The 21228-nt window shown below is 33.1% G+C and overlaps 1 protein-coding gene across 1 annotated transcript; it reads right to left on the bottom strand.

The window, feature by feature from the left end:
- Window positions 1-68: 68 nt before the first annotated feature.
- Window positions 69-1245, bottom strand: LOC145055107 (hexokinase-1 protein). Its single transcript, XM_079003397.1, has 3 exons — window positions 1081-1245; window positions 346-425; window positions 69-256 (listed from the first exon to the last, which is right to left on the bottom strand). The coding sequence occupies exons 1-3, from the start codon at window positions 1189-1191 to the stop codon at window positions 187-189; spliced, it is 261 nt and encodes an 86-aa protein (XP_078859523.1). The 5' UTR covers window positions 1192-1245; the 3' UTR covers window positions 69-186.
- Between the last annotated feature and the right edge of the window lie 19983 nt (window positions 1246-21228).

Raw genomic sequence — 21228 nt, 5'->3', positions numbered from 1 at the left:
CATGCGAGTGTACATCTTTCGGTTGTGATGTTATGTGTTTGTAATCATGTAATGAAATCGAACAAGAATAAGGTGAAGAGATAGAAACTTTATTCATGATCACGGAACAAAAGCACAAAAGGATTTTATTATCCCCTAATAAAGAGAATAGAAGAGAAGAGATAGAAACTATCTATCTTGTTGCATTTACTCGAGCTTGACTTCTCTAGTTGGTGGTGCTAATTGCAAATAGTAAAATGGTTCAGTAGGCTCTTCACTGCAAATATATAACAGACATATTTAGCCAAAAAAAAAGAGAAAAGAAAACACCCAATCAAAAAGAAGGAATACAAATACCCTCCCTACCCGGGTTTGGATTGCATGCAACGCCAGAAAAGCTTAAAAGGGCCAGGAACTGTCTTAAAAGGGTTACCTTCAAAACAAGCCTAAATGCCAAACAAGTTAAAGTAATTCAGGTTACAAAATATATGGAAACCCATGGAAGCGTTCACCAATCAGTGATTGTGTCAATGGAACAATGAAAAGAGTCACTTAGAAAAGTATTACTATAGGAGTTAAAGTAGTTTCAAAGCTTTAATTCTAATATGTATACACAATGTAAGAATAATTAAGCTCTGAAAGATCATGCAATCACTCACTTAAGACTACTCAGATACAAATGAAATGATAACGCTTGCTCCTAGTTTCCTATATAGATCTCTTACACTACAATTTGAACTGATTTATACAAATTGCATTTAGTTTTCCTATAGATTTCTTACACTACAATGAACTGATTTATACAGATTGCACCTGATGTTCCTATAGATCTATCCAGCTACAATAAAGGAATCTGAGAAGTTTCTTATTCGACAAGTTCGTTTATACTAAAATCACACAGTGCAACCACAGTTTCAAATAGAACGAAACCCCAATTTTCTCAATTAACCACAAAAGGAGCACCGCGGTCCACAAATCACTTGAAAAACATCAATAAACCCTAAAAGTTGAGGAGCAAATTCACAAATCCATCGAGGCAACAGCAATAGAGATTTGCAGACAAATCAAAGAAAGGAGAAGTAAGGAAAATTAGAAACTAACTTGGACAACATCTTCAATGCGATCGTTGCATCTGTGAGCCTTGGGTTGTCGTGTGTCTCCGTCGGGTAATCCCCACGGACTCTCCCTCCGTGGAACTTCTCTCCCACTCATCTCTCTCGTTCTTCTTTCCGATTTCGTCAAAATGTCTATACAGGATTGACAATACGACAGCTTAACTTTCTTATATGTGGGCTGAAGTAAAATGGGCTGGCTTACGGAAAACTCAAGTCAAGCCTCAAACCGCTAATGACTATAAATAAAATACTTTTATGAATTGTCAATATATATATATATATATATATATATATATATATATATATATATATATATATATATATATATAAAAGAAAAATAATGAATAATTATAATGAAAATGTTTTTTATCTTTTAAATTTAAATAAATAAAAAAAAACTAATGAACTTTAATTTTACGAATCTTGAAATTAAAAGATAAGTTGATTAATAAACTTGATATCTATTTATTACCACATTTATTGTAATTATTACATTAAAATATTATGTAAAATTTAATAAAATAAAAAAACTCATAAAATGACATGTGGAAAAAAATTTAATTCAAAATAACCACAAAATGACATTTGGCAAATTATTGAATGAGAGTGTGACAAGTTGATTAATAAAATATATATATATATATATATATATATATATATATATATATATATATATATATATATATATATATATATATATATATACTCTTTAATCCGTAATGAGATTGTTGGTATAGAAAGCATTGAAAAAATTAATATTGTTTAAGTTCGACTTCAAAAAAAAAGCCTACGGTTTGTTGTCTTGGTAATATTTTGATGAAGTTGTTGAGAACATGAAATTTGGAATTAAATGACGTAGTTGGATAAATGTGGCTCTTAATTCATCCATTGATTCTATTTTGATAAATGGATCCTACTAAAACGACAAATTCGATTATATTACATGTGTTTGACTGGTGCAAATATAGGGGCAATTCTGAAAAATGTTGGGTAGACTGGAGCTGTTATCCATTTTGATCTCATGCTTCCTTTTCTTCATGCTTGTACAAAAGTTTATGTTCCTGTTTTCTGTTTCCTTGTACTTATTCCATAGCTTCTTGCTATGTTTTTTTTTTTCTAATATATGCATCTTATTCGCTGTTTCAAAAAAAAAAAAGGATAAATGGATCCTCGACAAATGAGTTTCAAATTAAATGACATGGTTGGATAAACATGGCTCTTAATTCAAAGATCTTTATGCATCAATTAGTGAAGGCGTTTCCAAAAAAATGGTTTCGTAAGGGTCAAGCACAAAGTATGGAGGTTCCTATTTTCATGTGGATGGTGTCATGTTTCTTTGTGATTGGTCATTGATCAAACACGAGGTTTATTTTGGATTCTTAGATGATTTTTCTTGGCTTCTGAGATGAAAATTATTTTGCAAAAAAGTAAGTTGATAAGTGTGGTTGTCAATTTTGAAGAGATGGAAAATTACACGAGGATCATTAGTTTGCGATTCGATTACCTTTTATTTTCCTTGTCTACGACTTAGAGAAAACGTGAGACAAGATGAAGGCTAGAAGAAATGTTTGGAGAAATTCACCAAGAAGTTCCATAATTGGAAGACTATGACTCTATCTATTGGGAAGTAGGCTCACCCTTATAAACACGACTTTAGGTAGCTTGGGAATATACTATATGTCTATCTTTAAAGTCGTAGATATGACTCAAAATTCATTGGACTCCTTTAGAAATCAAATTGTAGGGATGGAGATTTTGGTGAGAGAAAGTTGGTATGAGTTAGTTAGAAAAAAATGATGACTAAGAAAAATAAGATGGTGGCCTTGGACTAGGCAGTCTTTTTTCTTTCAACATGGCATTACTCTATTAATGGATGTCATGGTTCCTTGAAGATGATAATGCATTGTGGATTCCGGTTATTAAAGCTCTTTATGGTGAATATGGTGGTTTAGTCCAAAGTACAGGTGGGCCCTTTCAAAATGGTTATTGGTCTTAATATGCTTCGTGCATCCAGCCAACATCAAAGCAGATGCTTGGATTTGATTAGGTTTTGCAATCTTAAATTGGGAAATGTGCATTGTGCTAAGTTTTTGGATGATATTTGGTGGGGGTATACTATTGAAGCAAAGATTCTCTCGAGTTTACTACCGTGAGGAATACAAAGATTGTCTTGTTAAAAAAAGGGTTCATGTGGATTATGGGCTCACTTTGTACATTGAGTGTCGAGGGGTGGCACCGGGGAAGATGAGTGGACAAAATTCAGGTTTTGCTTAAATCTTATATTTTTTTTTTCAAACCAAATGAATATATGCATGGGTGTGACATCTATATGTTACATGTGTTTTTGGTGTCGTCTTTTTTTAAAGAATGCTATTTTGATGAGAGGAAATATTCGTACGCGATAAAATTCTTTTTGTTCATATCAAGATGAATGTGTTGGCTTGGAGACTGTGTCTAAGCCGAGTGTCAATGCATGTGAACTTGGTTGACAAATGTATCAATGTTCATTAAGTGTGTATCCTCTTTGTGGTGCTTTTATTGAGACCATATACCATATTTTCTTTTTTGTCTGATGCAGTTGCGATATGGAGTCAAATTGGAAAGTGGTGGAAGTTAGTTCATCCTTTGTTTTTTAAGGGATTTGACCAATGGGGCGAAAAATATAAACTTAAACCTGACTCAAAGAAAATGTTTTGATGCGCGCGGTCATTATCACAACTCTATAGGTTCTTTGGAATTTTCGTAACACTACTTTTTTTAGTAGTTAAAATGAGAAAGACATCCTTTTTCGATACCATTATTTCACAATTGCTTTTTATGTTTAATAGAAACAACCAAACAAATATATATATATATATATATATATATATATATATATATATATATATATATATATATATATATATATATATATATATATATATATATATATATTTGGTTTGGTTGGTTACATAACCTGATAATGCTATTTTTTCTATGTAATTTGTTCTTTTGCCTAGCTTATTGTTATATCTTTGTAAGTTTTTGTCGTTATAAAAAAATCCAATAACGATCTACCCGAACTGATAATCCCCCCTCCCCCACCCCCAATCGGGCTAAGTTCAATGAATATACTTAATAATAACAATCTATAAAGAATTAGGCTCGACAAAAAATTTCCATCGTTATTTATATAGGAAGCCCCTTTAAACCAAGACCACCCTTGTGTTTGCTCACCAAAGACTTTTTTTCAATTTAGTCAATGAAAACTGGGTTCTCTCACGTCTCCTTCAAAAAGCAACTTCTTAAGGTATCCAAATTAATCACTACTTTCGGGACTTAAGGTAACGATACATATTTTTGTTTGAACAGTGGAAATTTTCTTAAATAAATAAAGACATATATAGATACTCAAACTCCTTAAAATTGGGTTCTTCCTCTTACCGACTCATCTTAACATCCAATTGAATTTTTTTTTAACCGGTTAGTAATGATTTTCCACCCTTTCCACCGTGACATATTACTTATCATAGAAATTTTAATGTACATAGACAACAATAATGAGCGCTATCTCCTCAACCTCATCAACCGTAACCTCAATCTCGGTTACGTTGCTTTGCAAATGATTTTGAGATCCAAATTAAAAAAAAAAATCTAAAACAAAACAAACCCTTAGATAATAAAATAAAAATAAATAAAAATAAATAAAAATAAAATAAAATAAAAAAAAAAACAACAAAAACAACAAACAAACAAACTCAACTATCATCTAGAAAACAATTCATTACTAGCATGAGGAAAACACAAATATAAAAATCCAATAAGCTCTTTCACCGTCTCTCCAAAAGATTCTCTCCAAACTACCATTTTCGTTTATTTCACTAACCAATACGAAAGAAATTTATAATCTTGTTTATAATCCTTACAAATATATACCCCGTTAGCTTCTTTTTTTCCATCCACATAGAGCATGAGTTCATCTAATTTTGCTACCTTACCTCATTTACCATTCTTCAAAAACCATATGCAGCTAGGACCACAACGTGATCCATTCGGTTTCCTTTCCATGATTCATATATGGTAACATACATACATAACCAAATATTTTATGCAACTTTTGTGACATAGGATAGGACAGAATATAAGTGCAATTATAGATGGGTGTATATATTGTAAGAAATTTTAGCTTCTTGTCCTTTTGGCATACCAAACAAAGGAATAAGTTAGGTGATTTCTTGAGGTGGAGGACAACCATATTATTATTCACACGAGGGGAGGGGAACAAACCTTATCTTTTCACCAATATCCAATTCATCCATGGACCATGATACATGGGTATCATGTCAATAGAATATTTTTTTGCATAAATCATTTTTGATTATATTCAAAAGTAGGTGTGTACTCATTCAATGAGCTTATTAAAGTGGCTGTGTGCACGGTCGTAAAATCATGAAGGGCTTAATAAATGCACTCAGATTTCTTATGATTTTTGTAGTTAATAAAAGTATTAGTTTTTTGATATTTTATCATAAATAAAGGGTTTTCATCCTCTATAATTAAAGTGAAGTGTATAACTAATTTCATTAATTTGTATACTTGTTCATCTTGACATGTTTATTTCATAAGACAATTGATAACCTAACACTTGATATATATATATATATATATATATATATATATATATATATATATATATATATATATATATGTCAAGAGAAATTAAATTGATTCCTACTTTTTGTGTCTACCCAATTAAATTATGATAAGTGTAATCATTCCATATTTTTTTAACTAATTCATTAATGTTATATTAGAAATATATCAAATAAAATTAAATTGAATGATGATTTGTTATAATTTTATTGGGTATGAATAATTATAGAAATATAAGGTAGGAGGTAATTTAATTTCTCATATGTCAAACTTTAATTGATGAATGATATATTTGACAAAACTAACTAGTGACTGGAAAAATATATTCGACAAGATTAACTATAAAACTTTAAAATATATAAAATCACATAAAACTCAACCAAAATTGAACACGCGGCATTTCATTTTTTTTAAATGGTATATAATGTGATGGTAGTCAATATTTGGAGAATTCTATTAATATAATTTTTGGAGTTTGAGGAAACAATAAGGGGACCAAGGGGTGAATGTGGGGTCTAAAGTTGGTGTTTGGTCATTGCTACGTGGTTGTACAAAGCGTTCAAAATTCAAAAAGCGAAAGCAAATTTCAATTGTTATACTAATCACATTTCAATTAGAGACTTTTTGCCAACCATGGTCAAAGTTTAATAATACATATTCAACATTGGCTTTAATGCTTCACTACCCACTTAAAAAGATTTATTTGTTTTTTCTTAGTATAGCGTCGGTAGTGTGTTATATAGCTGCCAATTAACATGTTATGTCTTGTCTATTTAATAAAATAGAAATGGGACAATCATCAAAACCACAATTCCACAATGAGTGCTAAATTCGCTTTACAATGTTAAAAGGTATCGAAGTGAATATAATCGTGTTGAGTTATCTTATCTCTTCTATTTTATAGATGTCGAGGGAAATTTTTTGTTTATTATGCTTGTTTTTTAAACGGTAGAAACTTTAAATTAAAATAAGGGATAATGACAAAAAAAAAACCCTTTGAATTTGGTAGAAATGTATCGATCTAACTTGTTGTGGATTTTAGGTTTATTAATATGGGATAATTGCAACTTTTTTCAATTTTATTTTTTTATTTATGGTTCATTAAAGCCCTTGTGTTATGCAGAAATGTTTGACTTTACCTATTTTTTTTGTTCATAAGAACCATTAATTTTGGTTTTTTGATTCATTAAAGCCCTTAAGTTTAGTAGAAATGTTTGGGTTTTTTACCCATACACAACTATGATTGATTTTAGTATTTCTTTGGCAAAACCATTTAAATGCAAAAGCTATAATATTATCAAACATAATAGCTTTTCTATACTATTTTTTCCGGAATACCATATCGTTTCTATGATACCACAAACCCCACAAAAGTGTCATAAAACCCGATTCCAATATTTCCCATTTAAACTGGACTATCATATGCAAATCAATCCATTGAATCATATATGTGACATTCGAAAAATAAGGAATATTTATGTCTACCCAAATGCACATTTTTTCCATATCTCCGAGCCAAATCACAAGGGAAGAATAAATGATCGACATCTTATAAATGGCTAGAACAAATAGGACACAAAGTTAAGTCAACCTCAATCCCTCTTTTATCCAAGTTCACTCGAGTATGAAGACGATCAAGAACTAGCTGTCAAACAAAAACATGTTTTCCATAATAGATCGGCTGAGGGATTTGAAGGATCAATGTAAGGTTTTTGGGAAAAACCTTGTGTCACGATGTGGTGAATGGAGCACCACGACGTGGCATGCCAAATGTATAAAACGCGTATCTGGATGGCCATCATGACGTGGCAACGATTGCACCCAAGCCCATGATTTTTAAGGTTTCTTCCATATTTAAGCATCTAATCTTAAGAATTAGGGCATCCTCTTCAACCTCCAACCCTTCACCACGAAACCCTAGCCTCCATTGATGATTAAGAGCTTGGTTGCTTGATTGAAGACCTTATTCTTGGATTTTAGTGGAGCTTGAGGAGAGAGGAAGATCATTCTGGTGCAAGGAAGCAAGGAATCAGCTTGGATCCATCATCTTCTTCAGATTTCTGAGTTGTTAGAGGTATAAATCTCTCGTATTGACCTTTGTTCTTCTTAATGCAACTATAAGTTCATTTTTCTTGATTTTGGGTCCTTTCCTTGGATGTTTTTGTAGTTTGAAGAACTCCAGAGCTTAAGATGGCTTTCTAAGGTCAATGAACATCCGGTGAATAAGAAAAAGAGTCATGTTTGGAGTTCCTTGTGTCCATGCTCAAGTTATAGCCTCATTAAGGACTTGTTGAACATAAAATAGTAGATATTGGCTTGTAGTGGAGTTCTAATGGATAAAGTTGGAAACTTTATCCACTAAGTCATTGAAATATACTAGATCTAAAGTTAAGGGTTTAGATATGTAACGTTTAAGCTCTTAATGAAGAATATGACTTTCTGCCAGTTTCCACAACATGGCAATGGTCTTGCCACGATGGCTGATGCAGTGGTTCTCAACTTTGCGATTTTTTTTCATGATATTTTCACGATGTGGCCAAGAGGCCTCCACGTTGTGGTGAGGGTTAACACCTGGATCCCGATGTATTTTATATTTTGCAAATTTGGGCATTTTAAGGTTTGTTACAACGTGGTGGGGAGGTGTCACGATGTGGCGAGTTAAGTTCAGGCCGTATATTTCTTTTAAGCTGCCACAACGTAGCAGTATAGGCCACGACGTGGCAACTGGAAAGTGAGAAATCCTATTTTCTGGGTTTTGCTCCCTATTTAAAGGAATTGGGAGCCTAGGGTTTGCTTACCCTCAACCACTTTGAGATCTAAGAAACCCTAAATCCCTCCATCTCTTATTTTAAGCTTTTTGGTGTTCTTGAAGCCTTGGAAGGATGAAAGAAGAAGAAGAAAGCCAAGATTCAACAAGTTGGTCCTCATCCTTTGTGTTGGCAATCTCCTGGACCTTTGTAAGTCTCCAAGACTCGATTTTTATCATGTTAGGTTGATAGATCTTATGTTTTGTCCCTAAATCTTCATGTTCATGTGAGTTAGAGTGCTATGATTTCATAAAGTTTGCAACTTTATGAATCTCTGGGACTTTTAGACATAAATGTTGGGTTGGATCTGGATTCCACTGGGGTTTTGATCCATGCATGATATTTCCTTGGAAAACCCCTCATTTTTGGCTCGTTATGGCTTCAAGACATGCATTAGACATGTATGTCTATAAAGCACCAACTTTTATGTTGGATTTGGTATTAGAATCTATTATGGAGTAGATGAGTTATGGAATTTTTGGATTAGGTGCTTAATGGAGAAAGTCATGTCTTATTTAGCTCATTTGAATCTAGGGTTTGAGATTTTGACCTTTTGGGTGGTCTTAATAAGTAAAGTTGGAAACTTTATCCTTTTAGACTTTGTTTTGGACCAGATTTGGAATTTGGAACCCTTAGGATCAAAGAAAGCAACTTAATCTATTAAGATGCTGAAAACCCAGTGCCCACGGCATGGCTTAGGTCGCCACGGTGGGAAAACGCGTGTGTTTTGTCGTTTGTGGGCCACGACATGACCAAGGATAGCTATGATGTGGTGAGTCAACTTTGACCATTAACCACCCATTGGTCACGTCGTGGCATAATACACACAAAATAATCGTGGATCAATCCCTCATTACGTCGTGATGACCCTAAGTGTCACGATGTGACGAACGCTCTGGACAGACTAGACCCTTAAGCTCTTAATCCTTTAAAACATGCAACCAGACCTTCGAGAAGGCCTTATCTATAACAGAATACCATAAAAATTGTATCTTTTTAGACATGCATGTCCAATGAATGTCCTAAACACAAGCTAGGTCAAAGTAAAGGGAAAATGATCTCTAATCCCATGCATGATACCCAAAACTCACTAATATTTCAGATCTAGGAAAAAAGGTAGCAAAGGAGTCTTAGGAACTCATAAAGTTTCCAACTTTATGAGATCCCAACACTCAAACTTCCATAAATTATGAGAAAAGTGAGCCAAACACTAGATCTAGCAAGCTTAAGTAAAAAATGCAGGAACTTGAGGACTTATAAGAGTCCTAATGCAACTCAAGATGATGATGGAGTAGCTAGCAAGCTGAAATGATGCACCAAACACCTTTTCTTCTTCTTCAAGGCTTCAAATCACCAAAAATGGAGCTCAAAGTTCAATAATGGGATATTAGGGTTTTTGGAGTTTGAAGGGATGTGATGGAGGCTTAGGGTGAGAAAACCCTAGTCCTCACTTCCCTTAAATAAGGGGCAATCCTTTAAATTACAGTTTTGGCATTCAGAGGATGTCATGTCATGACCCTCATGTGGTCACGTCGTGACAGTTAAATGGGATGCGCGTTTTCTCGGGCATGGTCACGTCGTGACCAAGGTTTAAATCCTTAAATTTTTAATTAATAACTCAAGTGAAATGCTTACTTAGAACTGAGTGTTACAAATTCTCTCCCACTTGAAATAGATTTCATCCTCGAAATCCTCAACTACAAATACATTCCATAGAAACCGTTTGTAGGTATTGTAGTTCTTATAGTGAAATATGGTGATATCAATATTATAGTTAGTGATCTGTCTATTGAGATGAGTACATGTTGATTTTTATCATGGAATACTCGCTAACAAGTTTTTTTTTGTATGAATTAAATTTTAGTTTTCATATGATTAAGATTATTTGCAAGAAAAGAGTTATGATACTTGTTTTAAGTTTGAAAAATATGAAAAATGTTTATAAATATGGTTTTGAGTAAATGCATGACATGAAATGAGTTTTCTATGTTAGTTCGTTTTTAGAACTTCTATTACGAGTTTATGGAAAATCTTATATATAAGAATTGTGTTTATTGTTTTGGTTCATATTAGAACCCTTGTCATAAGTTTAATAGTATTTGAGAATATGACATTTGATTTAGTTCTTTTTATGATTTATTGATAGGGGCTCAAGTTTGTTTGAAAGATTGAATTTTGTTATTGTTTTGATATTTTTTAAAATATAATTATATTTTTAGAAGGATAAATACATTTTTAGAAGTATATATATATATATATATATATATATATATATATATATATATATATATATATATGTGTGTGTGTGTGTGTGTGTATTTAAAAATATAAATAAATATTTTTACGTCTTTAGAAGTATAAACACTATTTTCTTTCTTCATATGAGCATGTTTTTGATACACTTATCGATACGTATTTATAATTCTAAAAAATTATATATTAATAATTCTAAAAAATATATTTATACTTTCAGAAAACATATATATATACTTCTAAATATGCATTTAAATTATTAAAAATATAGTTTTTACATTTAAAAATGTATAAATTGGCTAAACAAAAACCGTATATATAAAAATAATATTTTAAAAAATGTAAATATGATGTTGTAACTGATGGGTTTTGGTCCTGAGAACATCCTATGTGCTCATACAAACCCTAATGCTTGGATCTAGGTTTCTCTATTGTACATGCAAGTTATCCAAGACTACAAACCCTAATTCTAGCATTCAAGTAATCATATTAACATGAGAATAGGTTTAAGATATTACCTTGATTGTTATGTAGCAATAACAATCCCAAATCTCCTTGTATTGACTTTAGAAAGCTTAGAGTCACAATTGTCACTCCTCTAATGGTTCACAAACACCATAAGCAAGAGGATGAAGAGGAGAGAGGATGGAGGCTGCCCAAAAACGTCTACAAACCCTAGAGGAGTCTTGTCCACGTTTTTAGGTCATAAGGGATCTATATATATATAGGAGGCAATTAGGGTTATCTAACAAGGAAACCCTAATTTGGATGCTTAAGCCCTAAGCAACCCATAGACTCCTTTAATTAAGGCCTTGGACGATTTCCTTATGGGCTTCCCCATAGAATTCGTCCACCTTATAATAAAAGGCAATCCATGGCCCAAATTGCAATTATCTTATAATTACAATTCCAGTCCCTTAAGTTTAATTAATCTCTTTTAGTCACAAAACTAATTACCAATTAATTATTGACTAATATTAATTAAACAATATGATTTATCCTTTAATATATTATTCTCATAATATATTAATAAATCATATGTAATCCTTTCTCTCCATAATTCATCCTATCAAGTTGCTTTGGTGAAGGCAACCCAAAAGGACCATGCACCATCGGGTCAAGTACATACCAAAATAGTTATGGACTTAGACACTAATCCAACAGTCTCCCACTTGGATAAGTCTAATAACTATTATGCGTATGACTTCAGATCCTGATCTGCAATCTTAGCTTTCCAAAGCCGTTGTCAACTCTGATCCTATCAGATACGCGTGTCCTTAGATAAGGGATCATATATTCCTCCATTCTAGATATCATATGAGATATGATTTCAAATCATTCTCTTTGTACTATATCTCGATTCCCGATTTATGACGACTGACTAATTGAACAAATCAAATTAGCCCTAGCCCGGCCGAGCATTTACGTTTGTCATCACTAAATCATCGAGGGGCCCAAAGATATCACTTTTATCCTGCTTTGGATAAAAGGAACGGATAAACTTTGATACAATGTGTGCTTGCACTTACTCACCGAATCACACACAACAATATGTTTTATAACACCAAGTTACTAGTGCATTTACATATTATCAATGTGCAACCGATTTGCAAGATACAACTCACACATCTGGGTTTCAAGAATATAAGATGTTATCATCTCACCAATCACTCGTGATACAATTCATGGAGTGATCCAAGTGAGCGTGGGTTTAATCCAATGCTCAAATCATATTCATAAGCACTCATGAACGTTGCAGCAAACATTTGCTTATGTCTAATACTCTTTTAGACAATCCACACACCAATTCACGACAGTCTTCATTCATATCTACTTCCAACATATGAACGACTGTGGCCCGTTCGAATAATTCGATTATTCTTAATAAATTCAATTATTCTGGAAGTCAAAACATGCAAATGTGAAACACAAGAATAATACTAATCCCATATGGCCTCAAACCTTTGAGTATAAATAAAACACCTTTTATTTATCACCATATCGATTACTCATTATTTGTCGTTTCGGTTAATCAACTTCTTACTTGAATTACAACACTTGTCCCATGCTCTTAGCATGCGTACAATGTTTACCTATGGTTCTCACTTTTGTGAAATAGATCACATTGAACACATTTCCAATCATTCTCATTTCACAACTCCAAATCCTTTTTCATAAGTGTGAGAATATCAAATTCTTGTTACTTATAAAATATGCTAGATTCTAACATTATATGCAATGATCCTTTCGTAATGTCATTGCACCAAAGTCACAAAGACTATTGCCAATGATATTACAAAGTCCTCTATCGGAGATTGTTACAAGACAATTTCATAGATGTGATGTCTCTCACTCAGAGTACATTCTTTGAACATCCTTTTGCATAAATGTTTCTAATCTAGTCATAGATTTTCAATATTCAATTCCCAATATGGACACGTTTCCATATTTTCCATATGACAACTCATTCTTAATAGAATCTTATCTATTTGTAATGATGTCGATATGGTCCATCCAATATGGAAACATTTCCATAATTTCCATATGACAACTCATTCTTAATAGAATCTTTTCTATTCATAATAATGTCGATATGGTTCATCCAATACCATGCTTCCAACTACTCACAAGCGACCAATCCTCGTCAAACTTTGGATTGTCCTTTGATAGTTGTTTAATTATTTTAGTCAAAACCAATTCTAGTCCCTTTTCCCTCTAAATGCGCTCGACATTTGGAAAATTTTAGAATGGTCAAACATTAAAGCATTTGCAATCGATCTTATACCCGAAGCGTATGGGACACGACGCATAATGTTTTATTTGCTATGTTCTCAAAATTCGAATTGTGAAGAGGAATGTCATAATCATAATCGAAATTTTAAGAACACACTATGTACCCTTGACTAAATTTATTAACATTTCTCAACCTAATCCTTTAGATTTGAAATGAAGCATAATATTCTCTCCCTTAATTATAGCAAAACAACTTTACAACCCTTACGACTTTGCAAGGTATAACTCTTGTTTTCTATAATTAATATTGCCAACTTGCAATACGTGCCTTAATAATCATACAATCATAACTTTTATGCTCCCACTATCATGATGATTATTATAAAACATAACACTTATGCTCCCACTAGCTTCGACATGTATTCATAAACATCTTAACTTCCAGAAAGACAATACCTATTGAATTTCTTAAGTCCATGTTTCTAATACTTAATGCTTTGATAATCTTTTATCAAGGCCTCTTAAACTTATACACCTTTGCCTTAGATAGTTCATATGTGTGTCTAAACAGTTAAGACTAATTGCCAAACCTCACAATTCAAATCATGGAAAGGGATACCGTAACCATGATCGAATTCGAGAATGCAATTTTACAATCACTATCTTCTTAAAATCTTTCTTAGTGAAAGTATTTCCTCGCAGTCATTTTCATGAAGGAGGGAATCTTATGACACTTAGATTTTAATGGTGTATGCGTTCCTATCCATGTGAATTTTGTCAAAAACAAAGTTTACGACAAATTTAAACTCATATGGACCAAACTTTCTTAATCTTGATTTCTTGCCTTATGGTAACACAGCTGCCCACCATGTCTCCTAAGTAGTTAAGCAGCTCACCTTTTCCTATCAATGTACCTTTCATTGATTAAGGTCCTTGCCTTTTATGCATTCAAATGAGAACTCATAGGACTCACATGCATAATTAACTCGATTGGATTGGCACAGAAACAAAATAATGTCAACACGATAGGTTGTAAACCTTAACTCGTGTGCTAGTGATGATCGATAAGGTTTATTTGATTTGTTCTTGAAACCTTTCAAGACCATTAAGACTCCCACTGACTCCTTGACATATAATATTCTCTTGTCAAAACATTTCTTGACAAACAAATATTCAATAGTTAGTGTAGATTTTATCAAAACACTTCATAAATTGGTCCTAGTTAGTCTTTGTCTTATCCAAGACATCACAACTTTCCACGTTTGATGAATGTTATAAACCTTTCTAATTCTTATCACTCAATGTCGCTATCTTAACTCTAAGACTTGTTTTGGAACGAAGTATGATTGACTTCTTGATTTAACCATTTCTTCAATTCTTGATTCCTCTTATTAGACATACAATTGTACTAAGACTCACTTAGAAGATCAATTGAGATATGGTTCTTAATCATTAAGACCTATCATAAAGCATAAAAGCTACTCTCCCTTCTTCTTAGAATGGAGAAACTTTTATCTTTCTGCCTACTTGATTCTTCTTATTCATTTTGCTATTGATTTAAACCCTTTTAATCAATTCACAATTACACTTAATCTTGTAAGTATGATCATATTTACTAAACCTTTAGTAAATCATGACGAATATCATTGTTACTCTTATGGTGGACTTGATCAACACGCAACTTTGTGTGCTCGATCTCCTAGTCCTTCACTTGATACTTTGTCAATGAATTAGTCTAATTTCCAAATATGAGATTTCTCATTCATCGTGCAACCAAGTTGCATGATTCCAAGTTTCTGTCCAATTGAAACTTGGGCGATGAGAAACTCTCCCTATTCGGTAAACTCTCGATTTTCCATAAAGAACATAATAAGAACCAAATCCATTATTGCTAACAATAGAAACATTTTAACATCAATTTTCATACACGCCATTGCAAGGATAAATAAAATTTAAAATCAAAATTTATTTTATTGCGGAAAAATTTGTCCTTACAATGCAATTCATTGAAAACTTTGTTAATACATTTTTCTTAGCAATCTTATTCTAACTCCAAGTAGTAGCTCAATAATCTAATCTTCAAGAAATGCGATCGAAATCCATTCCTTCACGGTTAGATTCTGCTCACTTCTTCCCTTAAGCTTCCTTTCTTTTCTTCGATCCTTTAAAACATCAATTGCAATCTTATCACATTATGTATTAAGAATCTAGAATAGAAGCTTAAAAGAGTTAGTTAATGGATTTTACCTATATTAGAGCCATACGTTTCGACTCTCCCATCTCTTAGATCTCTTAGGTAAATGGGGCAGCTTCGTCTCCAATGCCCTTTTTCTTGTCAATAAAAGCAATTTGACTCTTTTGGAACATGACATGGAACTACTTTAGACATTGCCTTTCTCTTATGATCAAACCTTTCGATCATAGCATGTCTTTCGTTGCCATCGTCTATATCCATAGAGGTCTTGAAGCAGATTCACCAATCAACTTTGCTTTTCTATTACGCCAAACCATTGCTGATTCAGCAACAATAAGCATATAGGTGAGATTTATAAGGGTCACGTCGCGGTTCATCATATAGTACTTCTTACGAACTCACTATATGAGTTTGGAAGTGGCTGAAGAACCCAATCAACAGCCATTTCCTCACAGACAACGGATCCCAACATTCTTAACCTATCAATGTGTGACTTCATCATATAGTACTCTCTTACGAACTCACTATATGAGTTTGGAAGTGGCTGAAGAACCCAATCAACAGCCATTTCCTCACAGACAACGGATCCCAACATTCTTAACCTATCAATGTGTGACTTCATCCCTAGGACGTGTGCACACACCGACTTTCCTTCTTTATGTTTACTTGCCAAAAGGGCTTGAGTGATCTTGAACTTTTCAAGCCTTCGAACTTGTGGGTTAGGGAGAATAACTGGAGGAGGTGGAGGAAATGAAGCATGATTTCTTGTTCCTCGATCGAATCGTGGAATATCATCTTCATGTGGAAAGCTTGTTCCACGAGATTTAGGAAGACCATAGTTGTCGGACTTTGACATCTACAAAATGGGAGAAAACGAATTCAAGTTAGTTGATTGATTGAGTCCTTAGTAAATCACCCAAATGAGATACTAAGGCTAGGACCCAACACAATATTCTACAACTCGGGAGAGGGATGTCGTAACCCAAATTGCAGAACATTTAAAGGTAAGTGAATGACTATTCACTAATTTCCACCATGAAAAATGAAAAAGAAATTTAAGTTTTAAATCTATGAAAACTCCTTGATCCTATGAGATTCATTGAACATTTCAATGGCATGTTTAAATCTCGATATGCCCCTCTTGTTTATGACTGGGATGCCGAGGATCACAAAGCGGGTGTGAATAACCATGCAAACTTACATGGTACCCTCACATGTTACAGTCACCTATTCGATGTGCCGGTAAACCACACATGCTCCTCCGAACTCTGACAAACATTGAGTCACCCTTTGCTACCTTTGCTTAGAACCATTTAGTGTGCCGGTAAACCACACACGCTCCACTAACGTCTTTGCAAGGGCACAAAGTGTAATTTCATGGAATTGCATCAATTCACTTTTGCCTAAGTAACTAATATTAGGAATTTGTAAAACATTTAGTTACTTTTGTAATTCATTATACTTATAATGGAAGGTTTCGTCCTATCCTACCCGTTCGGCTAACGACTCTCCACTAGTCAAGAGTGCGGTGGGTAAGAGTGGATACCCATTCAATCGCCATTTTATAGGCAATTTCCTTAAACACCCCTTATAGACCAGCTTCGTGAATGAGGCCTACTAACGGTAAGACTGACTTTTACTCATACATATATATAATGTTAGACTTTTAATGTTATATATATAGTATAGGGTGTATTTTACACTTTAAAAATATTAGGTGGTTAAATTTAACAATTTCACTTTTAATTCAATTAAATTTTAAACCAAAAACTTTATGGATTTATTAAACCTCTTTTAATTATACACCTTAATTAATTAATAAAACCATAAGGGTGTGATTTGAACATTTTCAAACAATACTAAGGTTTTAGAATTTAACATTCCTAAATTAAACTTTTAATCAACTTTTAAATTCCAAAACTTGAGGGCAAGTTTTGAAACATTTCAAAACATTAGGGTTTAGAATTTAAATATACATCAAAATTAAACAATTAATCAAAATTTAAATTCCAAAACTTGAGGGCAAGTTTTGAAACCTTTTTCAAAACATTAGGGTTTTAACTATTTAAATTTCAAAACAACAACACTTTTGGGTTCAAATTTAAACTATAAAACCTAAAGGGGAAAATATGAAACTTATCATAACAACAAGGATCAAATAACAAATAATCTAAATTAACATTTAATCACATAATTATCCATATTTGATTTGTTTAATGATTTCTTGCAAAACAATTTACCAATTTAATCAAAATAATTAATCATTTATCACATAAGGAAACAAATATTTTATTAATTGATAAATATCTTCAATTAGATCAAGAATATAGTCAAATATATCATAAAATCGGATTTATATTGATCTAATATGATAAGGTAACTATCCATAAGCAATAAAACAGCAAGAAATCGCGAAATATTCTCCATCTGACGAGTTGACTCGTCGAGTCAAGCTTGGACTCGTCGAGTCTGCATGGACTCGGCGAGTTCAGCTATGGACTCGGCGAGTCCAGCCTCCAGAAACCAAAAAATCGAATTTTTCAAACATATCAAGCATCAATACAATAGAAACCAGTCTAGGCCCTGATACCACTGATGGGTTTTGGTCCCGAGAACATCCTATGTGCTCATACAAACCCTAATGCTTGGATCTAGGTTTCTCTATTGTACATGCAAGTTATCCAAGACTATAAACCCTAATTCTAGTATTCAAGTAATCATATTAACATGAGAATAGGTTTAAGATATTACCTTGATTGTTATGTAGCAATAACAATCCCAAATCTCCTTGTATTGACTTTAGTAAGCTTAGAGTCACAATTGTCACTCCTCTAATGGTTCACAAACACCATAAGCAAGAGGATGAAGAGGAGAGAGGATGGAGGCTGCCCAAAAACGTCTAAAAACCCTGGAGGAGTCTTGTCCACGTTTTTAGGTCATAAGGGATCTATATATATAGGAGGCAATTAGGGTTATCTAACAAGGAAACCCTAATTTGGATGCTTAAGCCCTAAGCAACCCATAGACTCCTTTAATTAAGGCCTTGGACGATTTCCTTATGGGCTTCCCCATAGAATTCGTCCACCTTATAATAAAAGGCAATCCATGGCCCAAATTGCAATTATCTTATAATTACAATTCCAGTCCCTTAAGTTTAATTAATCTCTTTTAGTCACAAAACTAATTACTAATTAATTATTGACTAATATTAATTAAACAATATGATTTCTCCTTTAATATATTATTCTCATAATATATTAATAAATCATATGTAATCCTTTCTCTCCATAATTCATCCTATCAAGTTGCTTTGGTGAAGGCAACCCAAAAGGACCATGCACCATCGGGTCAAGTACATACCAAAATAGTTATGGACTTAGACACTAATCTAACAGTAACATCTTGATTTTTAGGTATTCCATTTTGATCCTTGGTTTGAGTATTGTTTGCAAAATTAGTCCCGAGTGGCATTTTTGTAATACTGAGGCATGCATGCGTACGTTGGGCGTACATGGCCAGGGTGCAAACCCTAAGTTTCAGGGTTTGGACCTTATTTAAGCATCATTATAGCCCCATACCCTTTCTTAATTCCAGCCTCCATCCCTCTTAGCCTCCATTTTGAAACCCTAATGTGCGTGAGTGTGTTTTGAAGTTTTGGAGTGTCATTTTGGTGCTCTTGGTTGTGAAGGAAGACTCTTGGTGTGGTGGTGTTTCACTCAAGTCTTTGGATCCAACAACTACTCTCCCTTGTGCATCTTCTGGAGGTATAAAGCTCCAACCTTGATGAGTACTCCTTTAGATCTTGTTCTAGCTTAAAAGTTGTTTTGTCCCAAATCTTGATCTGTGTGAGTATAGAATACTCCAGGACCTTTGAGTTGTCCTTTCAGATGTTTTAGGGTGTGATAAGTCATAAAAATGTGATCTTGGGCACTAGTTTCCTTTCATGCATGATCTAGGTTGTCTTAATGAGTTATAAAGTTAGGATTTTTAGATTTGGGCACTTATTAGTCATGAAAGACCATAAAGTTGGAAACTTTATTGTTAAGGACATCATTTGAGGACTAGATCTGGGTTTTGGTCGAAAGGGCTTAAGAGATTAAGCTCTTAATATAAAAGAGGGTTGGCAGATGCGTACGTGGTCAACTCTACGATCCTTGGTGGTGGTTGTCCAGACCAACAAAATAAATACCCTTAATATTACACAATAAAATAGTGTATAGTGATAAAGGGATCGTATCCACGAAGATCAGTTAAATTTGTTACTTCGATCAAAATCTTGTTATATAAATACTTGTGAAACTAAAATAAAATAAAATTTGGGGATTTTGATCTTTTGAGACGTTTAAAAGAAAACTAGAATTACACAAAGATATAAAAATAAACACAATTCAACAAATGCAAAGTTTGATGTAAAATCAATAAGAGAAAGACGATTGACTTTGAACTTTCATTACTTGAACATTTGGTTAAATAATCATGAGAATACCAAGGTGCAATACTTGTGTTTATAATTTAACTTGGCTATAGCAATTTATAAGCATAACTTGACTCAACTCTTCTTTTGTATTAAAATTACAAGAGAAGCTCATAACACATTTCCTAAATCAAAGTCACCAAACTAATGAAGCATGTAATTTTGTGAAAATCAATTAGCATTAGGTTTTAGGAGTCACCAAATCCAAAGAGTAATATATATATTGCTTTCATTACCACTATGGAGAAAATATTTTCTTAGTTTAAATGAAATGAAAACAAACATTTAAACTAATTGTTGCTTGTTAAATTGAAGACCCATTACTTAGCCAAGAATTTAACCAACAAAAATAACATTCGCATATAAATATTCATGACTACAGATATATAAACATGAAGGAAGTTTTCATAGAAAATATAATAAAAAAGGTTCAACACAAGTTCATGGAGTTCTTCAAAATAACCAAATCATTCAAGAAATTACATCCAAGTCAACCAAAATAAGTTTAGCCTAGCATGGCTAAACTCAAGTAACTAGAATGAAAATAGATTGTACCAAACATGTAACAAGATTTTAGAGTGAAAAGATGATGTTCTTCACAATGTTCTTGGTGTTCTTCAAGCTCCAAACTCCAGAGAAAAGTGAAAAAAAATTGGATCTAAAAGTTATGTGAAAAGCTCCCACCAAACTACCTTCAAATAGCCATAAAAGTTGAAAACCCGAAATTGCCCCTGCAGGAGCCACGCGACCTTGTGACTTGCGAAGTAAAATATCACGCGGCCTCGTGAGACGTGTTGATCAAGGAAAGTTTGTTGTCCCCCTTTCCTCTTTGGTCAAATTATGTCTTCTAGTTTTGATTGATTATAATAGACCAAATACCACATCATTTAGCCCAAATAATGAAGCCTAAACTTCTTCCATCTATTCTTGTTCAAACAAATTTTACTCCGTCTTCCAATCCACCAAGCTCAAGTTTCTTCTATAAATATTCAAAGTAAGCTCCAATGATATCAATCTTCAATCCAACTCTTTTTGATAACC

Source organism: Lactuca serriola, chromosome 5, assembly GCF_051521515.1.
Source record: "Lactuca serriola cultivar US96UC23 chromosome 5, Lser_US96UC23_V15, whole genome shotgun sequence".
NCBI lineage: Eukaryota > Viridiplantae > Streptophyta > Magnoliopsida > Asterales > Asteraceae > Lactuca > Lactuca serriola.
This window is presented reverse-complemented; position numbering and strand designations above follow the sequence as displayed.

What these genes read in the sequence shown, in the direction of transcription:
- LOC145055107 (XM_079003397.1), bottom strand. Translation starts at nt 1,191, where the DNA reads ATGAGTGGGAGAGAAGTTCCACGGAGGGAGAGTCCGTGGGGATTACCC. An exon ending in GCATTGAAGATGTTGTCCAA is followed by an intron (nt 426 to 1,080) that starts GTTAGTTTCTAA and finishes TTTGGCATTTAG; the next exon opens with GCTTGTTTTGAAGGTAACCC. An exon ending in TGCATGCAATCCAAACCCGG is followed by an intron (nt 257 to 345) that starts GTAGGGAGGGTA and finishes ATATATTTGCAG; the next exon opens with TGAAGAGCCTACTGAACCAT.